Source organism: Etheostoma spectabile, chromosome 5 (assembly GCF_008692095.1).
Source record: "Etheostoma spectabile isolate EspeVRDwgs_2016 chromosome 5, UIUC_Espe_1.0, whole genome shotgun sequence".
In the NCBI taxonomy this organism is placed as follows: Eukaryota; Metazoa; Chordata; class Actinopteri; order Perciformes; family Percidae; genus Etheostoma; species Etheostoma spectabile.
In genome coordinates, this window is record NC_045737.1 from 7,586,711 (window position 1) to 7,607,693 (window position 20,983).

The window sequence follows — 20,983 nt, forward strand, 5'->3', positions numbered from 1 at the left end:
GTGAGAAAGTAAATAGTAAAAATGGGACAAGACGCTTTGCCACATAAATGGAATAGAAGCAGACAGACAGACAGACAGACAGATTTACATACAGACAGATGGTATTGAGTGGGGTAATGTAACAGTTTCTTCCCAGTGCCCAGCTCACTTGCTTCCTGTAAATGTGTCCATAGCTGAGCGGTCCCACGGGTCTCAGTCTGTCTGATTCTACACTTACTACATCTCTGTAGCCGGAAACAATCCGCTGCCTGCTCAACCTCTTCAAGCAGCCTGAGAGATGAAGGCAGAGATGGAGGCCTTGGGGGGGGAATCAATTTCTAGAACAAATGCAAGTCAGCAGAAATAGGGTGATGAAATGTCGGTTTAAGCACTCTGCAGTAATTTCCATATCCGTTGTTCGGTGTTACCATCAAATGTATAGAAACCGTCTAATCACACTTTCCAGTGTTTAAATAAATCAATATATTGAGGTTAGCAGGGAAAAATAATTATACAGAGTTTGGTGCGTAAAATGTATGTTGTTTAAAGTTCAGGGAATTACTGCAAGTGAAGCTAGACTTGTGACATGCTGAACATACGTAGGCACCTTGTTTTCACCTTTCTGCTGGCTGTACAAATAGCAGTGGTGGCACTTAAAATATTTATGATTTGCACCTGGTGCTGTGTCGGCAAGTGTGTGTGTGTGTGTGTGTGTGTGTGTGTGTGTGTGTGTGTGTGTGTGAGAGAGAGAGAGAGAAAGAGAGAGAGAGAGAGACTGTATTTTGAATTCTATGTTAATTTTAATAGAAATGCTGAGATTCCCTTGAGCAGATAATAGTTCGGTATCCAAGTGAAATCACCCTGAATCTTTGGCAGAGAGATTCTCACGTGGACATTCAGTGGAAATTTGTCTCTGGACATTGTCTCTTGGTCTTGACTCTCTGTGTTGTAAAAATGAGAGCTGTTCAGACGTAGACTAACCTGTCTAGACTGTTGGGAAGGACCCTCCATACTGAAAGCTGATTAAAGGGATTAGAACAAAAAACTATGTTAACTAAGAAATGAATCGTTGAAAAGACAAAACTCTGCTTGTTTTGATTCACAAGTTTTCTCTTTTCAACAATTAATTTCTTTCCCACACACACACACACACACACACACACACACACACACACACACACACACACACTCACTCAATCTGATTCCATTCAGAATCGTCACAAACACACAATCGATCTTTTGTGAAAATGACTATTCATCAGATCTAGTTGTCCGTTGAAAAGGATCTCTGTGGCTAGGATGTTGATCTCAGACATGCCTCCTCATGCATACATACACACACATACATTGAATTTTCAAACACTGCAGTCTACTAGCAAGGGGGTGATGTCATTCTGTCTGCTGCAGCACCAGCAGAAGAGGGGGGAGAGAGAGGGAGAAAGGGAGAGAGAGAGACATTAGACGCAAAGGGGAGAAGGAAGGAAGGCAACAGGAATGAAAAGCTGACATACAGACAGGCAGAGGGGAGTTCAGGGCAGAGGATTTTCTCTGATGAGATAGGGGAATAATTTCACTTGGTAATTTTTGGCTTCATTATTTGGAGCCTTGCACTGTCTTTGCCTGAGGACAGACACGTTGCACAACTGTGTGTTGATATCCGTAATCTTAACCGTGGAGCTGCTGAACAAGTTATTTTCTGTTTCTATTGCTCCAAACAGTATGATTAATGTGCTCGTTCATTTTTTTCCTTAGGCCCAGAGCCCTATGGCTCGTCTGCTCTCTATGGGAATGATCAGACAGGGACACATTGATCTAAATTGTCTAGCAATACGCAGCAGAGGAATTAGCACCAAACATTTTCAGGCTGGTCCCTATATGTATGGTATTATTTCTCTGGTATATGCATGGGCACTGTACCTGTTTATGTCTAAGTTAGTGGATGGGTGCGGTTCCTCTGCATCTTTATCTCAGCATACCACACACTCACTTCTTGACGCAAGCAGATACACACAGAAACATGCAGGACTGACCCACTGGAAAGTAAATTTGCTGTACCCAATCAATATCAGCTTGAGTCTTTCCGGGGATTTCCTGTAGTCATGTAAACTTCAGCAGGGTGTTTCTGGGGGGCAGTAAACTGATTCTGGAGGGTGGGAATCCAGCAGAGGGACCTCAGTCAGGGTCACCATGGTTTTACCATGCCACCATTTGCTGTGGGACCATGTATATTGTGTTAGTTTGTGTGTGTTTTTGCATCAGCTGTATTTGCTCCTACTTTGATGAAAGGATTTTTCTTGTGTCACCATGGCAAAGTCTGCAAACAATCTGCCCTCCACTACATTGTGTATAGTTGCTGTGTGGGCAGTATATACAAGTATAAAACCATAAAAAATTGTCAGGTCTTCCTTTTGATGATTTACATTCCTTTTTTCCCCCTATATATGCCGATGTACATGCACAATATCTCAAAGTTTAACAGTGAGAAAGTGTTTTTAATTATAGAACTTACTATGCATTCATAAATCAGATTCATAGGGTCAGGGTTCACATTCATCAATAGTGTGTGTTTGTGTGGGGGGGGGGGGGGGGGATTTTGTTTTGAGTGTTTACTTTCTGTTGATGCTAGATTATCTTGCCATTGCATACATTTTATTTCCATACCAGATATGAGGAACAAGAATCACTTTCCGTTACATATTTGCTACTTCAATCAGCTGGAAGTAACTTTTCCTTTTTAAAGTTTCCTGTTCCATCATCGAACCTATCTTATTTTAAAAATGACCTCTCATTTTGCGCAGCGCTGTGCCATTGGTGTCATGCTGAGGGTGTGTTGTCATTTGTTGCTATGCCTCAACTTCAGGCATGTGGATCCTTTCTCTTTTTATACTCACGCTCACTCCATCTTTGTCAAAAAAGTGCCAACAATAACAAAACAAGCACTGTATTATAAAGTTGAGAAGAACTGGTGTGTGTGTGTGTGTGTGTGTGTGTGTGTGTGTGTGTGTGTGTGTGTGTGTGTGTGTGGGTGTGGGTGCGGTGGTGCGTGCGTGCGTGCGCGTGCGTGGGCAGGATTTGGTGATCACTTTTTGGATCAGAAAATTAGGTTTATAAAATATCTGCATTTGTGTGAAAACGTAAACTCAATGATTGGACGGCTGATGATTTTCCTGACCAGCAATGTTGAGATAGCTGGTTAGATAGAGAGAGGGGATGGTGTATGGAGGGGATGTGCAAGGGGAGAGAGGAGATTATGTAAATGAAATGGAAAAAGTGCAGGGTTTGCCGCAGTCCAGCTTTTCACAGTGGTTCTCCCTCGGTTGCTGCCGCTTCTCCTCTCCCTCACTCTCCCCTGTGCCGCATGAGTGATCCTGTTTCAGCAGCACCCCTGCCTGCCTGGGAGAGGCATGAAGCCCCCATACACAAACAAAACACAGACAAAAACACTAGACGTGCTATGTACTGGCCAGTGAGTCGGGACTTGCCAAACGCGCTCTCTCTCTTTCTCTGTCCCTCCCCGCTCCCTTTTCTCCTTTCACCTTGTGTCTTTCTCTCTCTTTCATTCACACACACACAAACTCAGTGTCCAGACAAAGAGCCAACAGTCTGCTGGGCACAACAGACACTCCAGTAGCTGTCAGTATTATCACAGTTGCCATAATACCTGAGGGAAGAGGATAGCTTTGTGGGCAAAGTGTTAAAGGTTTTGTGGAGCCCAGGAGTTTGTGTATTTCACCTGCGTGCACACTACACCCTCAAAACACAACATTACAAGATGCAGATTGTTCAACTGCACTGTCCAAAATCTCAAGGGCAGAGTGACATGATAGTTCAAATACCCCCAAAAAGAAATATTAACCAAATTCTATCTCCCTCTCCATTTTCCCACTCTACTCCTTTACTTTATGTGTCTATCACTTTCTCTTATTCCCCGTATCCCCCCCCTCTACTTCCCTTTCTCTGTTACGCTTGCAGGCAGATGCTGGCAACAGTTTTCTCCGAGCGGCCCGTTCTGGCAACCTGGACAAGGCCCTGGACCATATCAAAAATGGCATCAATATAAACACAGCCAATCAGGTGAGTGAGCTTCACATTCCCTAGGTTGAATTGGTTGAACCTATAACTTCTGACTGGCAGGCTCATGTAACTGTTATACATTCATTCATACACAGAAAAGTACATAGAAAAAGTACAAGTTATATAACATATATGGTTTCATTTACGATCTAATTCATAAAGGTTCTGCATGATGTTCTGCTGAAATATTGTCCATGTATAACACCATGTTTTGTATTGTTATTTTTTACATAAATGCATCTTGAGTGTCATGATGTGCATGATGTGTCTTACTTGTCATGATGTGTTGTTATGTGCCTGTGTACTCGGTCATACTGTGTGTGCATGCTCAGGTAGACTGTTAATCAGTGGCTGAAGGTGGCAGGTGGAGTTTACAGGGTCTCCAGGGAAGGTAATAAATGGGACAGGGGCTTCTCCTTTGCCTTGTCTCTTCCATCCTGCCTCCTTTACTCTGACGGTTGTTCCCAGAGTATCCAGGAAGAGGCAGTATGAGTGGGGCTAGCCCCGCTGCCCTCAGGCTACTGAAACTTGGCCGTGTGGTGTGTGTGTGTGTGTGTGGTGTGTGTGTGTGTGTGTGTGTTGTGGTGTGTGTGTTGTGGTGTGGTGGTGTGTGTGTGTGTGTGGTGTTGTGTGTGTGGTGTGGTGTGTGTGTGTGTGTGGGTGATGTGTGTGTGTGTGTGTGTGGTGCGTGGTGCGTGCGTGGTGCGTGCGTGCGTGCGTGCGTGCGTGCGTGGCGTAAGATTCCACTGGTTCATTAATCTAACTTAGTCATGGTTTCCCTTCCATTCACATACTGTATGCTGTCCTCAACATTGTGTAATTATTACTGTTAATGCTTCTGTCAGGATTTCTATGAGGCCTATTTTAGGCCCCATAACAGACCACACATAAAAACAGATTTATTCATGGGAAGTGACTCTGTACAGTGGTCTTTACTGGCAAACTCCTACACTATGATGAACGGAGGCACCCCATGGATTAGAAAAATAATGACATGCAAAAATACAGTCTGATACCAGATTTTGTTTGACTAGAGATTAAGTCTCCTTAATTACCCAATTTCATTTCATTGTTCTTGTTATTCTTCATATGCAATTGTGTTATTTTCACTGTTTGGTGTCAACTGTGTTTGAGTTTAAGTGATAATCTACAGCCTTCTGGCTTTAGATAGATAGATGATAGATAGATAGATAGATAGATAGATAGATAGATAGATACTTTATTCATCCCAAAGGAAATTTTAATTTAATTTTACTTAAATTGGGAGACCTTTGCACACACATTGCTTTGCAGTTTTGCACTTAAAGCCCCTGTATGTGAGAAATTAGTCTGGTAGTTTTTTTGTCTGTAGATAAATGAAAAAAATGTGTGTGTTTGTGTTGCTTTTAGTCAAGCTACATTGCCTTTTATGCTACCATTTGATTGCAACAAAGTTAGGAATTTTTAAATTCTACTCATATTGGCAGCCCGGGCTTAATACAACAATAATTAAGACACCAAATATAAGATACAGCCTTTTATGTTTATTCATATTCTTCCATTTTATTATTAACACAGGTCTTAGGTGACTCTCTACTGTATGTGGCACTTTTTTATTTACCTTCAAAGTTTGTACAATGATTAAAAAAGTTGTAGATTGTTACTTAAACCACAGTGGTGAGAGCATTGTTGTGCTGGTTGTGTGACTGTTGTTTCTGATGCTGTATGTAGTGTCTGCTGGGAGTTTGGCCAGGTGGAGGCTTGACTGTGGCAGCTGCTTATCTGAGTGGATACCTCTCACCAGCACACTGCCTCACTCCACCCTTTCTTGTGTTTCCTTTTCTTTCGCTCTCCACCTAACAACTTCTCCTCTACCCTCTTCTCTTCCTTGTACTGTGTTCTAACTCACCTCACTTTTTTTCTTACCTTTTGCCTCCCTCCGTCCCCTCCTCTCTCTGCAGTAGAGTGATGGTGTGCTGTGGTCTCCCCACTCAGAGGAATAATATCAGTGGTGTGGGAAAGGTCCAACCTCACATGTCCTGTGCGGCTGAAGGAAGGCTGTGTGAGGTCAGACCTATCCCACACGGCTCGTATTCTTCCCAGCCACGAGACCAGCGGCCTGCCATCCCCCTCCCGTCCTCCTCCTTCTCCTTACCACCATCATTAATCAAATGAAAATATTCACATCCTGATTTTTGCATGTGTGGTGTCCAGTGTAAGTATTTGCCTGGTTTGGTTTGTGAGTGCTTCAGCCACAACAATTGTTTCAGTTGGCATGGCCTACATGTGTTTGTCTGTATGTGCGTGATTTGTTCCTTCAGATTGGGAAATATGTGTTCATAGTGTGTTTAGGACCCTTCAGTATTAGGTCTACTCTGCTCTCTCACTCAGAATGGGCTCAACGGGCTGCATCTGGCCTCGAAAGAAGGCCACGTTAAAATGGTGCTGGAGCTACTCCACAATGGAATCGTATTGGAGACCACCACAAAGGTAAAAATCCACTGTGAAAATGTCCTACAGTCTTAATTTGTTTAGAAAATAACTTATAAATAAATCCACATAGGTTGTGAATTCACATGTGCTGTATGTTTTTTTAAACACGCATGTTCGCTGTCTTGCTGAGAGTAAGATTAGGAGTTTTACTTCCTGTCACTAAACCACGCAAAAAACTAGTCCCTTATATGAGCCATTTAAAACCACACGTGTCAACTTTGTTTACGAATTAAATAAATGAGATTTAACATATTGAAGCTTTTGTTGTTGCTGATAGGTGGATTTTTTTACCTTTGGACTGAGCAAGGCTAGCTGCTGTTGTCAAACTATTCCTTTAACATTTTCATCAATAAAACACCTGTTGAATTATGTGAGAAATTAAGGTTTTTACTGAGGCTGGGTTTCAAACATCAACACAAAGTGTGTCTGAGTATCAAAACCTGTGTATTGGAAGTTGGCATTTAATGCTTGCTTAAATATGTACCTTTTTACCTTTTCTTAGATAGTTCCTGATTTAAATGAAAAATATTGGTGTTGGTACTGAAACTAGTATCAACACTATCAACCAAAATTCCAATCGTATTTTATACATGTGAAATTATGCTATTTGTTTGACCAGTTAATGCAGATAAATAAAGAAGTTATTACTGCTACATGATATCAGAATACAACATGAGTGATCTGTCCACAGATTAAATTTTACACGTCCAAAAACCACATGCAAACCACACTTTGGATAAACGTGGGATTTTTCACCTATAATCTTTGTTAGTGCTCGTTATGACTGTGTATCTGTGTTTAAACAGAAAGGGAACACAGCTCTGCACATTGCAGCCCTGGCAGGGCAGGAGCAGGTGGTCGCAGAGCTGGTTAACTACGGGGCCAATGTCAACGCTCAGTCCCAGGTGAGACTTAGTGCTGCTCTCACTGCGGTGATCCCAGGACACACAGACGCTCCTCAGTACTTACAACTTTATATGAACTATATGAACTTTATTGTGAAACCATTGCAGTTACTATTGCAACTCCATCTGTTAACAAGTGTCTTTGTTCCTATATATGTGTTTGTTGCTGTTTCCTCTCTCTGTACATCCTTGTGTGTCCCTCTGTGACTGTCCTGTCTTTTGCTGTGCTTCTTTTTCCTCTGCTGCTGTGGTGTGTGTGTGCGTGTGTGTGTGTGTATATCTGTGTGTGCGTCTTTCTGAGACAGAAGGGTTTCACTCCACTCTACATGGCTGCACAAGAAAACCATCTAGAGGTTGTAAAGTTTCTTCTGGAGAACGGAGCCAATCAGAGCATTCCAACCGAGGTACTAAAGACTAAGGAACCAAGAGACGTTTTCAAAGAGTGATCTCCCAAATTCCTCGATCCCATCCCCGCTGATCCAGACATCGCTGTGTTTCCATTTCTGTTTTGTTCTCATAAGCCTCTCTCTTTACACCTCTCTGATTTTCTCTCCTTAAGTCAACCAGTCTTCTAACTCTCTCCTGTGTGCCGCAGGATGGATTCACTCCTCTTGCCGTGGCTCTTCAGCAGGGTCATGAGAATGTCGTAGCTCTGCTCATCAACTATGGCACCAAGGGAAAGGTCCGCCTCCCTGCACTGCACATTGCAGCACGCAACGACGATACTCGCACAGCCGCAGTGCTTCTGCAGAATGACCCCAATCCTGATGTACTCAGCAAGGTGTGTGTTTGTGGCTATGTGTGGCTGCAGATATAATTGTTCACATGTGGGTTACTGTACATGCACAATAGGTATGGGCATCTGTGTTTTGTGTCCTCAGTATTTTTGTTTAAATAATGAAACGGTAATTAGTGACCTGTACTCACCCTAATCTGTCCCTCCAGACTGGATTCACACCCCTCCACATTGCTGCACACTATGAAAACTTGAACGTAGCTCAACTGCTTCTCAATAGAGGAGCCAATGTCAACTTCACCCCAAAGGTAGGGAATAATTAATGTTGTTGGAAGGTTAATCTCTGTCCTTGCTGTCTGTTGTCCTTGTGTGTGCCCATCTAAGTGCATCTGTTTCCCTCTGCAGAATGGCATAACTCCTTTGCACATTGCAGCCAGACGGGGGAATGTGATCATGGTCCGACTCCTGCTGGACAGAGGGGCTCAGATCGACGCCAAGACCAAGGTGCCGCAGAGATCCATCTTACCGTTTCACCAAATCTTTGATCTCCTTACAGCTTCTAATTTGATGCATCATTAACTCAATCATTAATAATTCTCTCTCTCAAGGATGAGCTGACTCCTCTGCACTGTGCAGCAAGAAATGGTCATGTCAGGATTATAGAGATCCTGCTGGACCACGGAGCCCCCATCCAGGCAAAGACTAAGGTAATCCACCTAGATGCAAGTATAATATCTTCCCTTCTTTTAGAACTGAACATCATGTGGTTTGGCTATGAGTGCAAACCACTGAGTAGTTTTGTACTAAACTTAAGTAAGTAATGAAAGTGAAAGTTTTTGATCCATCAGCCAAACACAGCCTCTGAATATTTGTTACAAGACAAGTTGCTTCCTGTTTTGCAAGAGATGAGAGTCGACACGTGTCTTTTTGTTGTTGTTGTTGTTGTGCAGAATGGCCTGTCTCCAATCCACATGGCAGCACAGGGGGATCACATGGACTGCGTCAAGCAACTTCTGCAGTACAACGCAGAGATTGATGATATCACACTGGACCACCTTACCCCTCTGCATGTGGCCGCGCACTGCGGCCATCACCGCATGGCCAAAGTGCTGCTGGACAAAGCGGCAAAACCCAACTCTCGGGCATTGGTCAGTGTCAAACACACAGTAACATGAACAGTCAATGTATCAATTCAAACAAGGCAGTGCTAATATTAATCCTTTAGTGATGACAATGGTTAATTTGTTTTTTTACAGAATGGCTTTACTCCTTTGCATATTGCTTGTAAAAAGAACCACATGCGTGTGATGGATCTCCTGCTTAAACACTCTGCATCAATAGAGGCTGTGACTGAGGTGAGGGAACCGGAAAGAGGGGTGGACAATAACAGCTTGCAGATGATTATAATAAATATGAATGATGTGCAAGACCATTTGTAATATTCTTCTCCTCTTCTGACCAGTCTGGCCTGACCCCCTTGCATGTGGCATCATTTATGGGTCATCTCAACGTTGTGAAGATCCTGCTGCAGAAAGGAGCTTCCCCCAGTGCCTCCAATGTGGTGAGTTTCCTTCTGAAATCTCAAGAGCAGTTCAGATAACCAATCCACCTCTGAAATAATGATGTTGTTATAGTAATAGTGATGAATCTAAGTGGGTGGTTTGTCTTTCTGTGCATGAGTAGAAAGTGGAGACTCCTCTTCATATGGCATCTCGGGCAGGACACTATGAGGTGGCAGAGTTTTTATTAGAGAACGCATCACCAGTGGATGCCAAGGCCAAGGTAGAGATTTCACACACTACAGCACAATCTACATATGTTGTACTAATTCCTAAAGATTGCTCATATTAGACATAGATTAAACACTCTTTATTGGATAGATTTTGTCATTAATTTAGAAAGTTGTATCAACTAATTGCCGGTAGATCTTCAACATGTTAATTTCCCTCCTACACACCACTGCCTTAGTTCACAGTTAATGTAAAAAGTAGAGGTCATAGGGGAGAAGCTGAGAAATGAAAACAGGATGATTAAGTCACTAAAGAAGGAATTTTACTGCTAGGGTGTGTGCATAATTACTCTCTCCTCGTTGGCCAGGATGACCAAACACCTCTGCACTGTGCCGCTCGGATGGGCCACAAGGAAATAGTGAAGTTGCTGCTGGAGCACAAAGCCAACCCCAACTCCACCACCACAGCAGGCCACACACCCTTACACATAGCTTCCAGGGAAGGCCACGTGCAAACTGTACGTATCCTGCTGGACATGGAGGCTCAGCAGACCAAGATGACCAAGGTAAACCTACCTGCTTACCCTTTGCTGCATGACATTTGGCTGTCTTAAAACTGTCAGCCCTAACAGCTGTGTTCCCTAACCTAATATTATGTCCACTTCCTCTGATGCCTCTGTAGAAAGGCTTCACTGCACTTCATGTGGCCTCCAAGTATGGCAAGGTGGATGTAGCAGAACTGTTGTTGGAGAGAGGAGCCAACCCTAATGCTGCTGGGAAGGTAGAGAAGCATAAAGAGCTTGGCTGTATGAAAGAGAGTCAAAAATGAATAAAGCTTTGTTTGATCTACCTCGGTCGATAAACCCTCGATTCTGTTTTTTGCAGAATGGTCTGACTTCGCTGCATGTTGCTGTACATCACAACAACCTGGATGTTGTCAACTTGCTTGTTAGCAAGGGAGGGTCGCCGCATAGTGCAGCCAGGGTAAATAAATAACTAAAAAGAGACACACACAAGTCCACACATAATTCAGAATCATGCACATACGCGTATGTTTCTAATCACAACTCACGTCTGTGCTCCAGAATGGCTACACCGCCCTCCACATAGCATCCAAGCAGAACCAGGTGGAGGTGGCTAAAAGCCTGCTGCAGTATGGAGCTTCAGCCAATGCTGAGTCACTGCAGGGAGTCACACCTCTCCACTTGGCCTCACAGGAAGGAAGGCCTGACATGGTCTCCCTTCTGATCTCCAAACAGGCCAACGTCAACCTCGGAAACAAGGCAAGAAACACAAAGATTGATCAAGAATGACTGTCATGGGGCAGGACATTTATTTGGTACATTCAAACTAAAAATAATATGTAACTTGGGATTGATTTGTTCTGTATTTGACCTTTGTGTTCTGAATCTGGTTGCCCCCAGAGTGGATTAACACCCCTCCATCTGGTGGCACAGGAAGGACATGTTGGCATCGCAGATATCTTGGTGAAGCAAGGTGCTTCAGTCTACGCCGCCACACGCGTAAGACCTTTCTTTATTCTCATGTCGAACTGTTGCACTGTTATTAAAGCCTTGTTATCAGTATAGAAACTACTAGTGGCATTCACTTTGAGCCATAGCAGATAGTGTATAAGTGCTGTAGCATAAATAGTCAGAGGATCTCATAGCAGAGGGTTATGTTACCATCAATACATGGCCGACCCTTCAGACCCCTTAGACCTCTAGTGCTTCAAGCAGCTCTGCAATAGTGTTTTGACATGGAGCTGTATTATGCAGAAAATAGTTAGTAGGGTTTTCTTTATGTGGAGAAGCATATAATACATCATAATGTATTTGTTGATTCTTTTTTTTGTTATTACTCTGATTCTGCAAAGTAACATAAGTAAAAAGTACAAAATTTCCCTCTGAATTGCAGTGGAGTTGAAGTAAAGAAAATTGAAATACTAATCAAAGTAAAGTACCTCAAAATTGTCCCTAAATGCAGTACTTGACTAAATGTACTTAGTTACTTTCCACCATCAGTTGTGGGGCTCTTGTACTGAAATGTATCATAAATATCAGTCAATGTTATTATTGGTATTATTGTTATTAATCCCAATCGGTACACAATAATTATTTGTATTCTTTCTTGTTAATTCCTAAACCGAAGCCTAAATGCAGTTTTTAATCACTGTTTTGTTCTCAAAATAGTTGTACCTTTTGGATTTGAAACATTAGTTAATGTAATATTCATGAACCATTCAACCCTTAACAGGATCAAATCTACATAATGTATTCAAATTAAAAGGTCATTAAGACACTAAAGTTATGCGACTGCTGTGATTTTGTATTAAAGACTTTTTACTTTTTTCCTCTCTCTGTCAGATGGGTTACACTCCTCTCCATGTAGCGTGTCACTATGGCAACATCAAGATGGTGAAATTTCTCCTGCAGCAACAGGCCAATGTCAACAGCAAAACAAGGGTGAGTGCCTCCCTCTGGTTTTAGATCAAACTACAACAAAATTAGTCAGGGCATGAGACACACAGTTACTGCATGTCCACTGTCTCTGATTCATTCATGATTTACATTACATCAAGTTATGGCTGTTGCAGGGTTAATAATGATTTATTGGAATAAGGGCATTTTACCTGTAATGTACTGTACAAGCATTGGAGAGACTCAAAGTATTTAATTTCCATGTCTGAGATGTAGCATTTATATTCATATCATGATACAAATATGTCTAAAGTTGACCAAGAAAGGTTAGACATAGCGCTGCGACTCATCATTATTTGTATTATTGCGTGATCAGTAGATTATTTTCTTGATGTAGCTTTTAGTCATAAACCTTTCCATCCCAAGTTTCCAGAGCCCATGTTGCTTGTTTTGTCTGAGTTCAAAGCCAGAAGATATTCAGTTTCTAATTGCCGAAGACTGAAAAAACCAGCAAATATAAAGTTGAGAAGCTGGAACCAGTGGATATTTGACATTTTTGTTTTAAAAACAATTATGCTATTATTTAAATTGTTGCTAATTCATTTTCTGTTCTCAACTAGTCATTCTAGTCAGATGACTAGAATTGTCCGTTGTACTGACAGTTCTCTTGATACCAGCTGTAAATGGTAAATGTTATGTAGATTAATCTTAAATTTCATTTGTACATTAAATGAGCAAGAATAGATTTAATATCTCTTCCAGGTTGGTTACACTCCTCTGCACCAGGCAGCCCAGCAGGGACACACAGACATTGTGACACTGTTGCTGAAGCATGGAGCTCAGCCCAACGAGACAACAACGGTGAGCATGAACACACCATGCCTTCTTCAAAACATTTAATAAAGTTTGGTTTTCAGAGAACTGATCAATCTGCTCCTTTCTGTCTGGTAGAATGGTACTTCAGCCCTGGCCATTGCTAAGAGGTTGGGCTACATCTCTGTGATTGATGTCCTAAAGCTCGTCACTGAGGAGACGGTTTCCATGGTGAGAAGTTTAGAAACGCTACATTATGTGGCCATGATAAATACAAATTTACACCTATTGTTGTATTAGTTACTGGTTCTTCCTCCTCCATCTGTGCAGACAACCACAGAGAAACATCGCATGAGTTTCCCAGAAACGGTGGATGAGATACTGGACGTGTCTGAGGATGAAGGTAGAAAACTATTATTAATTATTAATCTGCAATCAGAAACAATGTTTAATCGACTATGTGGATGTCGATTAAATTAATTAATTAATTAAATAAATTGAATGGCTGATTTTATGATGCTTTAATTGGTCACATAAATATTCATTTTTTTCCAATTCCTTTTGCCTTTTGCCCTTTTTTAGGAATTGCACAGCTAACATTAGGTATGAATGTCTATTTCTTTCTTTGTGCGGCATTCATAGGTCGTTGTAATAAATTGTGTGGCTCCATTTCAAGCTCACTCTCTCAATCTTTACCCCCCCCTTACAATCTCTCTCTCTTCTCTCTCTCTCTCTCTCTCTCTCTCTCTCTCTCTCTCTCTCTCTCTCTCTCTCTCTCTCTCTCTCTCTCTCTTTCTTCTCTCTCTCTCTCTCTCGTTCCCTCTGTAGTGGCGCTCACTGTGATGGTGGCTCTGGTTTCTCATTGGCATGCACCCATAGCACCCATGTCTTTAACCTTTAAATGTAAATAACGCCCTCATTCTTCATCTCCACAGGTTTCCCCCCCCCCCCATGTCATGACGCCAGTTACAGTCATAGCCAATACATAGAGCTCACCTCTTTTAGGTATCGGATCGATTATTACTCAAATCAAATCAATTGGTTTAAAAAAACATTTAAATTTGCTATGTGAGCTTTAGAATTTCATAGTGGAGTAGTGCTATCATTGCTGTAAAATGTGTATCTTCAGTTGTGTCTGCATTAATTCTGTCTTCATTGTGGTGTCAATTATGTACCCCATCATTATGGTCTTCCTTCCATGTAAACTGGATTTGTTAGCTGGGAGGTTTAAATCGTTTTTTTACTATATTTTTTGTGTATCTAAAAAAAACTTGCTCGTAGTGATTAACCCACAGACAATTATCTCCCAACTTCTACCCTCAGCTCTATGGAGACTTATAGTGGCTTTAGCTAATTGTTTTGGTTTTCTGTCCCGCGATGTTACCCTTTTTGGCTCATAGCATTTCGGCCGCTACAGGTAGCTGCTTTCAGATGGATCCCTTGGGAGCTGTTGGAGACCAAAGACAGACGTGAAAGCACAGTGAATATTGGATTACATTCATTAGGTGGACAGAAGCATGACAATGATAATATTACTCTGTCTTCTAGTTGTGTAAACAAGTTCACCCTGTCAATTCAGAAGTGATATGGCAGCTCACAACTTGTTTCTGCTGCCCCCCAAAAATTACTTTATTACCTTGTAATGCCTGATGTTTGCAACACCACTGACATGGGTGATGTCATGGGACATTATGTCCTGATATTTTTAGTCCCCTGATAATTTAACTGACAGATTGTCACCTATGCTCTAAATATAGAAAGTAGTCAGGACGCCGTCTTAAAGACACATGTCATATCCGCAATGGTCATAATATGGTGTTGGCAGGTTTGTTTGCGCTCGCATGTGTTAACACTTCGCCTACACGGCGTGGCACACATGCACTGTACACAAGACAGAGAAAGTCCAGGACACAAGCTTACTCATAAACCTGTGGGAAGTGCACTCAAAGAGTCTAACATAGTGTAATGACACCTACGATATCATTTTGTCTCTCGACCGCTGACAGACGCCCCCACACACATACTCACACAAGCTGTGCTGATACACAAATGAATACACACATGGAAGACTCACTTCTGGTGAATTCTCCAAAATTAGCGCTTGTTTTTGGGGGTAAGTAAACCCACCTCTGCTCACATCAAGATGTACTGTACTTTTATAAGAGAACAGCTTGTACTTTGGTCTTCATGTGTGTTGCAGTGGGCTGATGCCATTCTGATTGCTCTCTGAGGCAGTTGAATCTTCCAGTTACTATAATAACTATAAATAACTGCAATAACTGTTTATTAACTAGACAACACATTTTTGGAATGAGATTATGCTGATGCATGCTCTCCCCAGAGTTTGTGCACTGTGCATAGCTATAACACTGTTGCCTCTTACTGAGATTTTATGAGGTTCAAAAACTCCAGACTACATTTATAAGGTGTCCTCTCTTATTTCAATGTAGTGATGGAATTTTGTCCTTATACCCCTTCTTTTTAAGTGTCTCTGGCATTGGGTATAAGTGGCTCTTTTAAATTTTTTGCCATTGACTAGCAATAAGAAGGTCAGTGGACAGAGCATCGTCACTAATGTCTCATCTCACCAGTCTAACCCCTGAATCACAGAGCCATCTCCTAACATGTAACCCTTCTAACCGCTGGTTAACAATCTTGTTCTCTTCTTTCTCTCTTTCTCTTGCTGTTTCACCAACCTGACCACGGTCTGTTCGCTCTCTTTGGCATGTTGTTCTCTGAAGGAGAGGAGCTCTTGGGGACAGAAGGGGCCAGGTACATGAAGATGGATGACATGAAAGACCATGATGACGATTTCCTCTCCCCCAAGAAATCACTGGAGTACGAGAGAGGGCTGGGCACAGCGTAAGGGGGGCTGGGTGGGGAAACAGGCGAGAGAGCCAAGCTGGTAGCCACAAGTTAATAGATGGATGGAGAGAGGGGGATGCACCATAGACACTCACTAAAGACCAGGGATGAGCACTTGGGAGGAGATGTAAAGAAATGTTTTCAATCTAACTTTTCAATTTTTCTTTTCATACCACAGGGATTACTCGCCAGCCATTCCCAGGATTCCCAGAGTCTCTCCGGAAACCGTTATCCTGAAAGAACACGAGATAGATCAGGTACTGAACCACGCAACATGAGTAACACACTGCCGCCAAACTCCAGAAATTAAGTGTTGCAATTCCATCATGTTTGGAGCATATTTAAAAAAAGAACAGTCAAGGTTAAAGCAGCATAGGCCAAGATAACTTGACTGTTAGCCCCTAGAATGGGATAAATTACAAAAAATACTGCATCCTTCACTTCCCATAATACAACTTAATAATGTCTTTCATTCGACCCTACATAATGGGTATATGCTGACGTCTTTCAAAGATGAGGTGTTAGTGATGCATGGTCTTTTGTGAATTTGTAGTCTGGAAGCCCAAGCTGAAATGACTCAAGCGATGAGTGCCCCTTCTACTCAAGGTCCACTTACTAGTCCTTTTTCAAAGTTTACCACATCTCAAAGTCTTCATCAGCAGAATAAAGTTTGCTTAGTTGTCAGTGGTCTCATAAAATCTTTAAGACAACTGAGCAGCCGTTATCTGCTGATGAAGACTGTGAGATGCGGTTGAATGCTCAGAGAAAAAGCTAGTAAGAGTACCTTTAGTTTCCTTTTTTTTTTGTAATCAAAGTACTATTTCCAAGGCGAAGATTCCACTTTGATGCTAAAGTCATTTGGTCTTTAGTGTGATTGTACCATTATGACTGGTATAACTATTGTTGTGTATCATGGACATTGACTAAACATTGTTTAGTCAATGTCCATGAAAGTTTTATTATGTCATTATTTTAGTTCCACCATTTTTGTAACATGATATTGTAAATGAGAATCCTCCTCAATGGTCTCTTGAAGGTAAATTATGCACCTTCTCCATATCCTGTAATAAAAAAACACTTTAAAAATGAGCATAATATGTCTATATCATCTCTATTAAACAGATGATAGTGTAAGTAATACACTTTTTGGTATAAATGAAATAATATGCTAAACAGTGTTTATAGAGAATATCATGAACAGTTTGTCTATCTGTCTGTTGTAGCAACACACTCCACTTCCACTGCCCAAAGAATATGATGATGACTCACTGATTCCCAGCAGCCCAGCGACTGAGACGTCAGACAATGTCAGCCCGGTCGCCAGTCCCATACACACAGGGTCAGCAAAACTTCACTGAATTTGATCTATTTAACATCCGATCTGGCAGCTAATTGTCAAAATCTCTGTACAATTACAGGTTCTTGGTCAGTTTTATGGTAGATGCTCGGGGCGGTTCAATGCGCGGCAGCAGGCATAACGGTCTGCGTGTCATCATACCTCCACGAACCTGCGCTGCACCCACCCGCATCACCTGTCGCCTGGTGAAGCCGCAGAAGCTGACCAGCCCTCCTCCGCTGGTGGAGGGAGAGGGCCTGGCTAGCAGGATCATCTCCCTGGGGCCAGCCGGGATGCAGTTCCTGGGGTGAGGAAGCAACTGAAACTGGAAATAGTCAAGATTGTTCTTGCGTCATCTAAATGCACAAAAATACATCATTCTTATTTCATATATGTCTAATAAATAATTGTTATTTGTATATGTCTAATTCCATGTGTGTGGCAGACCGGTGATAGTGGAGATCCCCCACTTTGCTGCTCTGGGTCGTGGTGACAGGGAGCTCGTGGTGCTGAGGAGCGAGAATGGCTCAATCTGGAAAGAACATCGCAATCGCTACGGCGACGAGGTGCTAGAAACAATCCTCAATGGGATGGATGAGGGTAAGAGTTTTAAATGCTCAGATCTCAGACACTCAAAACATGTCACTGGGTGGTATCACTTCCTGAGAGTGTAACCCTGTCTCATGTCCTCAGAATTAGAAAGTCAAGAAGAGCTCGGGAAGAAGCGAATCCGTCGCATCATCTCCACCGACTTCCCCCTTTACTTTGCTGTTGTGTCACGAGTCCAGCAAGAGAGCGACCTGATTGGACCAGAAGGAGGTTCGCTGACAAGTAATCTGGTGCCATTGGTCCAGGCCACGTTTCCTGAGACGGCAGTCACCAAACGAGTCCGCCTGGGGCTGCAGGTGAGATGGGACGATGAGGAGAAGGAAGGAGAAGGAAGACAGAATCGTTAATGCCTGGGTTGCATGAAAAGAAAAGCATGTTCAATGTATTTGATTGATTTTGGAATGACCTAATCATGTCAGCACTTGTGCCAAGTTTTGTTTCTGTTCGTTTAGTTAACTTTTTTGCATTTTTAGAGGACCTTTTTATTTCACACAGTGCATGTACTTGGCCCTTTTTTACAACTGTTGACTGCTCATTTAGTGCTGATATGTTTTTATATCCTGATGTCTTTCTCACTAATGTATTTATGTGACTGGCAATGCCCTGTATTTACTATATTTAACACTATATTTAAAACATTTCTTTGAGATAAAGTACAGTTAGTTAAACATTACTTGATGGGAAATCAAAAGACTGCGTTTGAGTTATTATTTTCTGTCCATTGGCTTTGGTAGCATGAATGTCTTGAAAAGGTGCAAAAAGGTCTTTTGTAAGAAGAACTGAAGTGTTGCGCCACACAAAAATGGGTGACTGCTGAGCACCTTCTAATCTTAGTTATATCACTGTTTGTTGAAGCTTTTACTTCCATTTTGTCTGTACGGCTACACTTTTCAAGTTTCAAGTACACACCAAAGACGAGAAATATTTTTCTAGCACACTCTACCATGCTTAATTGCTGAGTAAAAAACTGTTTTCTTTATACAAGCATCCACTTGTGATTTAGTCCTCACTGTCATCAAATCAAGGAAATAATGAAACCATTTTATTGGACTGTTTTCAACATTTGGAAATTGGAGTCTTTAATTGTTTCAGATTACAACAATCCAACATGTTTAAAGTTTTGCAGTGGATCTGTTTGTTGTATACATATGCCCCATTTTCTCAGATTTGCTGATTTGGGATTCCAAGCCTCTATTTGCACAGGATTTCCTTTTGACGGGTTAAATATACCCACCGTTTACAATCTGTTTTACAGTGTGTAGAGTTTATCCCAGTTCCAAGACTGTGATTGCATGAATCCTTATTTTTTGACAAAAGGAAAATTCTAATTCACAACATTTGTTATTCAAAATACTTTATGAATATGTAGGTCAGCAACTATCAGATAATTTGAATTATCCGATGGTAACTTCTAATTCCAATGTCAGAATCTTTTTCAGTTATCTAAAATGAAAGAATGGACCTTCTGCTGCATGTTCTGGGTGTCCTAAATATGTCTTGTAAACTAACATGCTAGCACACCTAACCTCTAAGCTGAAAATAGTGAATGTAACTGAATGTAAGTAAAAATACAAATAGATATTGGTATAATTTTCTATTAACATATTTTTTAGGAACAAATCTATTTAACTTTAATGCTGTAGTAATCATGTCATGAATGGCCTTGGGAAAAACCACAGTGCCTTTGATATCCATTGTGTATTAATGATTGTAAAAGCTTCATGTTAACACACATTGTTACATTTTATTAAAAGAATTTAATAAAAAAGTTATTAAGCCCTACAACCAATTTGTGTTGCTATTGTCTTTTCAAATCTGTCGTTCCATTATATAATTTATTCACTGGACTTCTCTCTCTTTTTCTCTTCCCCTTTAATTTTTTTCTCCCATTTTGCTTTTCTTTTCCTCATCCATTGCCTCATCGTCCATCCCCCTTGTCTCATTCTGCCTGCCATTTTTTTTTTACGTCTTTTACATCTTTTTTTAATCTCCATTGCCTGATTATATATTTCTCTATTTTGTCTGATTTTCCTTTTTTTTCCGACCATATCATCTAACCTGTGCCCGTGTTACGTACTCCGTCTCCCCGTCATTTACTTTAAACCTCAGGCTCAGCCGGTTCCAGATGAGCTGGTTGCAAAGCTGCTGGGTAACCAGGCAAACTTTAGCCCTGTGGTCACTGTGGAGCCTCGGCGGCGCAAGTTTCACCGACCCATTGGACTGCGTATACCCCTGCCCCCGTCCTGGAGGGACAGCCCCCGAGACTCTGGGGAGGGCGACACCACTAGTCTGCGTCTGCTTTGCTCTGTCATAGGTACTGCATGCCACAACAGGGAGTAGTTGAGAGGTGTGGGGGTGGGGACTGGAGTTGTTCCCATCCATGGCAAGGAAATTAATTGGGCAAAACTGCTGATTTGCAGTGTGAAAGATAACGTGCCATAGTCGCCATTATGTACAAACCCTGGCACCATAAGAGTTCTTCTTTATGACTGAAGCCAGATTAACAGCTTTTCTCTTTCTCATCCTGTCTAATTCCCAGGTGGCACAGCCCCAGCCCAATGGGAAGACATTACTGGCACCACCAAACTTATGTATGCTAAAGACTGTGCCAGTTTTACAACCAATGTTTCAGCACGGTGAGTTGAGATGGCACCACATGCATTATATCAGCCATCGTAAATTTTAACGGCAGTCTTTCCCATCTTAAATCATTCTAGCAACCTGCTACACTGATTTATGTATAAGACTGTGGTGACATGTCATTGTTTCCTTTCAGATTCTGGCTTGCAGACTGTCCTCGGACAGCTGAGGCTGTTTCCTTTGCCAACCTGCTCTACAGAGAGTTGTCAGCTGTGCCATACATGGCCAAGTTTGTGGTGTTTGCAAAGATGAATGAGCTAAGAGAGGGCCGCCTGCGCTGCTACTGCATGACCGATGATAAGATGGATAAAACCCTGGAACAACATGAGAACTTCACAGAGGTGGCTCGCAGCAGAGACATAGAGGTTGGTTCAGAGACGAGGGCAGTGCTTCATACTGATGTGG

General features: G+C 41.9%; 1 protein-coding gene across 3 annotated transcripts in view; it reads left to right on the forward strand.

Moving 5' to 3' along the window:
* The window catches only part of ank1a (ankyrin 1, erythrocytic a), a 96,327-nt gene that overhangs the window by 57,599 nt on the left and 17,745 nt on the right, over positions 1 to 20,983 (forward strand). For 2 of the 3 annotated variants that reach the window (XM_032515833.1, XM_032515835.1), the window contains 31 exons: positions 3,952 to 4,053; positions 6,424 to 6,522; positions 7,332 to 7,430; positions 7,736 to 7,834; positions 8,026 to 8,211; positions 8,376 to 8,474; positions 8,572 to 8,670; positions 8,775 to 8,873; positions 9,117 to 9,314; positions 9,423 to 9,521; positions 9,629 to 9,727; positions 9,850 to 9,948; positions 10,264 to 10,461; positions 10,578 to 10,676; positions 10,781 to 10,879; positions 10,981 to 11,178; positions 11,320 to 11,418; positions 12,262 to 12,360; positions 13,078 to 13,176; positions 13,267 to 13,359; positions 13,459 to 13,531; positions 13,711 to 13,731; positions 15,870 to 15,990; positions 16,172 to 16,250; positions 17,217 to 17,332; positions 17,412 to 17,636; positions 17,775 to 17,929; positions 18,023 to 18,234; positions 20,048 to 20,252; positions 20,478 to 20,574; positions 20,715 to 20,943. In XM_032515833.1, the coding sequence (XP_032371724.1) occupies positions 3,952 to 4,053; positions 6,424 to 6,522; positions 7,332 to 7,430; positions 7,736 to 7,834; positions 8,026 to 8,211; positions 8,376 to 8,474; positions 8,572 to 8,670; positions 8,775 to 8,873; positions 9,117 to 9,314; positions 9,423 to 9,521; positions 9,629 to 9,727; positions 9,850 to 9,948; positions 10,264 to 10,461; positions 10,578 to 10,676; positions 10,781 to 10,879; positions 10,981 to 11,178; positions 11,320 to 11,418; positions 12,262 to 12,360; positions 13,078 to 13,176; positions 13,267 to 13,359; positions 13,459 to 13,531; positions 13,711 to 13,731; positions 15,870 to 15,990; positions 16,172 to 16,250; positions 17,217 to 17,332; positions 17,412 to 17,636; positions 17,775 to 17,929; positions 18,023 to 18,234; positions 20,048 to 20,252; positions 20,478 to 20,574; positions 20,715 to 20,943 (3,894 nt within the window). The remainder of the gene's footprint in view (positions 1 to 3,951; positions 4,054 to 6,423; positions 6,523 to 7,331; positions 7,431 to 7,735; positions 7,835 to 8,025; positions 8,212 to 8,375; positions 8,475 to 8,571; positions 8,671 to 8,774; positions 8,874 to 9,116; positions 9,315 to 9,422; positions 9,522 to 9,628; positions 9,728 to 9,849; positions 9,949 to 10,263; positions 10,462 to 10,577; positions 10,677 to 10,780; positions 10,880 to 10,980; positions 11,179 to 11,319; positions 11,419 to 12,261; positions 12,361 to 13,077; positions 13,177 to 13,266; positions 13,360 to 13,458; positions 13,532 to 13,710; positions 13,732 to 15,869; positions 15,991 to 16,171; positions 16,251 to 17,216; positions 17,333 to 17,411; positions 17,637 to 17,774; positions 17,930 to 18,022; positions 18,235 to 20,047; positions 20,253 to 20,477; positions 20,575 to 20,714; positions 20,944 to 20,983) is intronic. The other variant, XM_032515836.1, reaches the window with a different exon arrangement.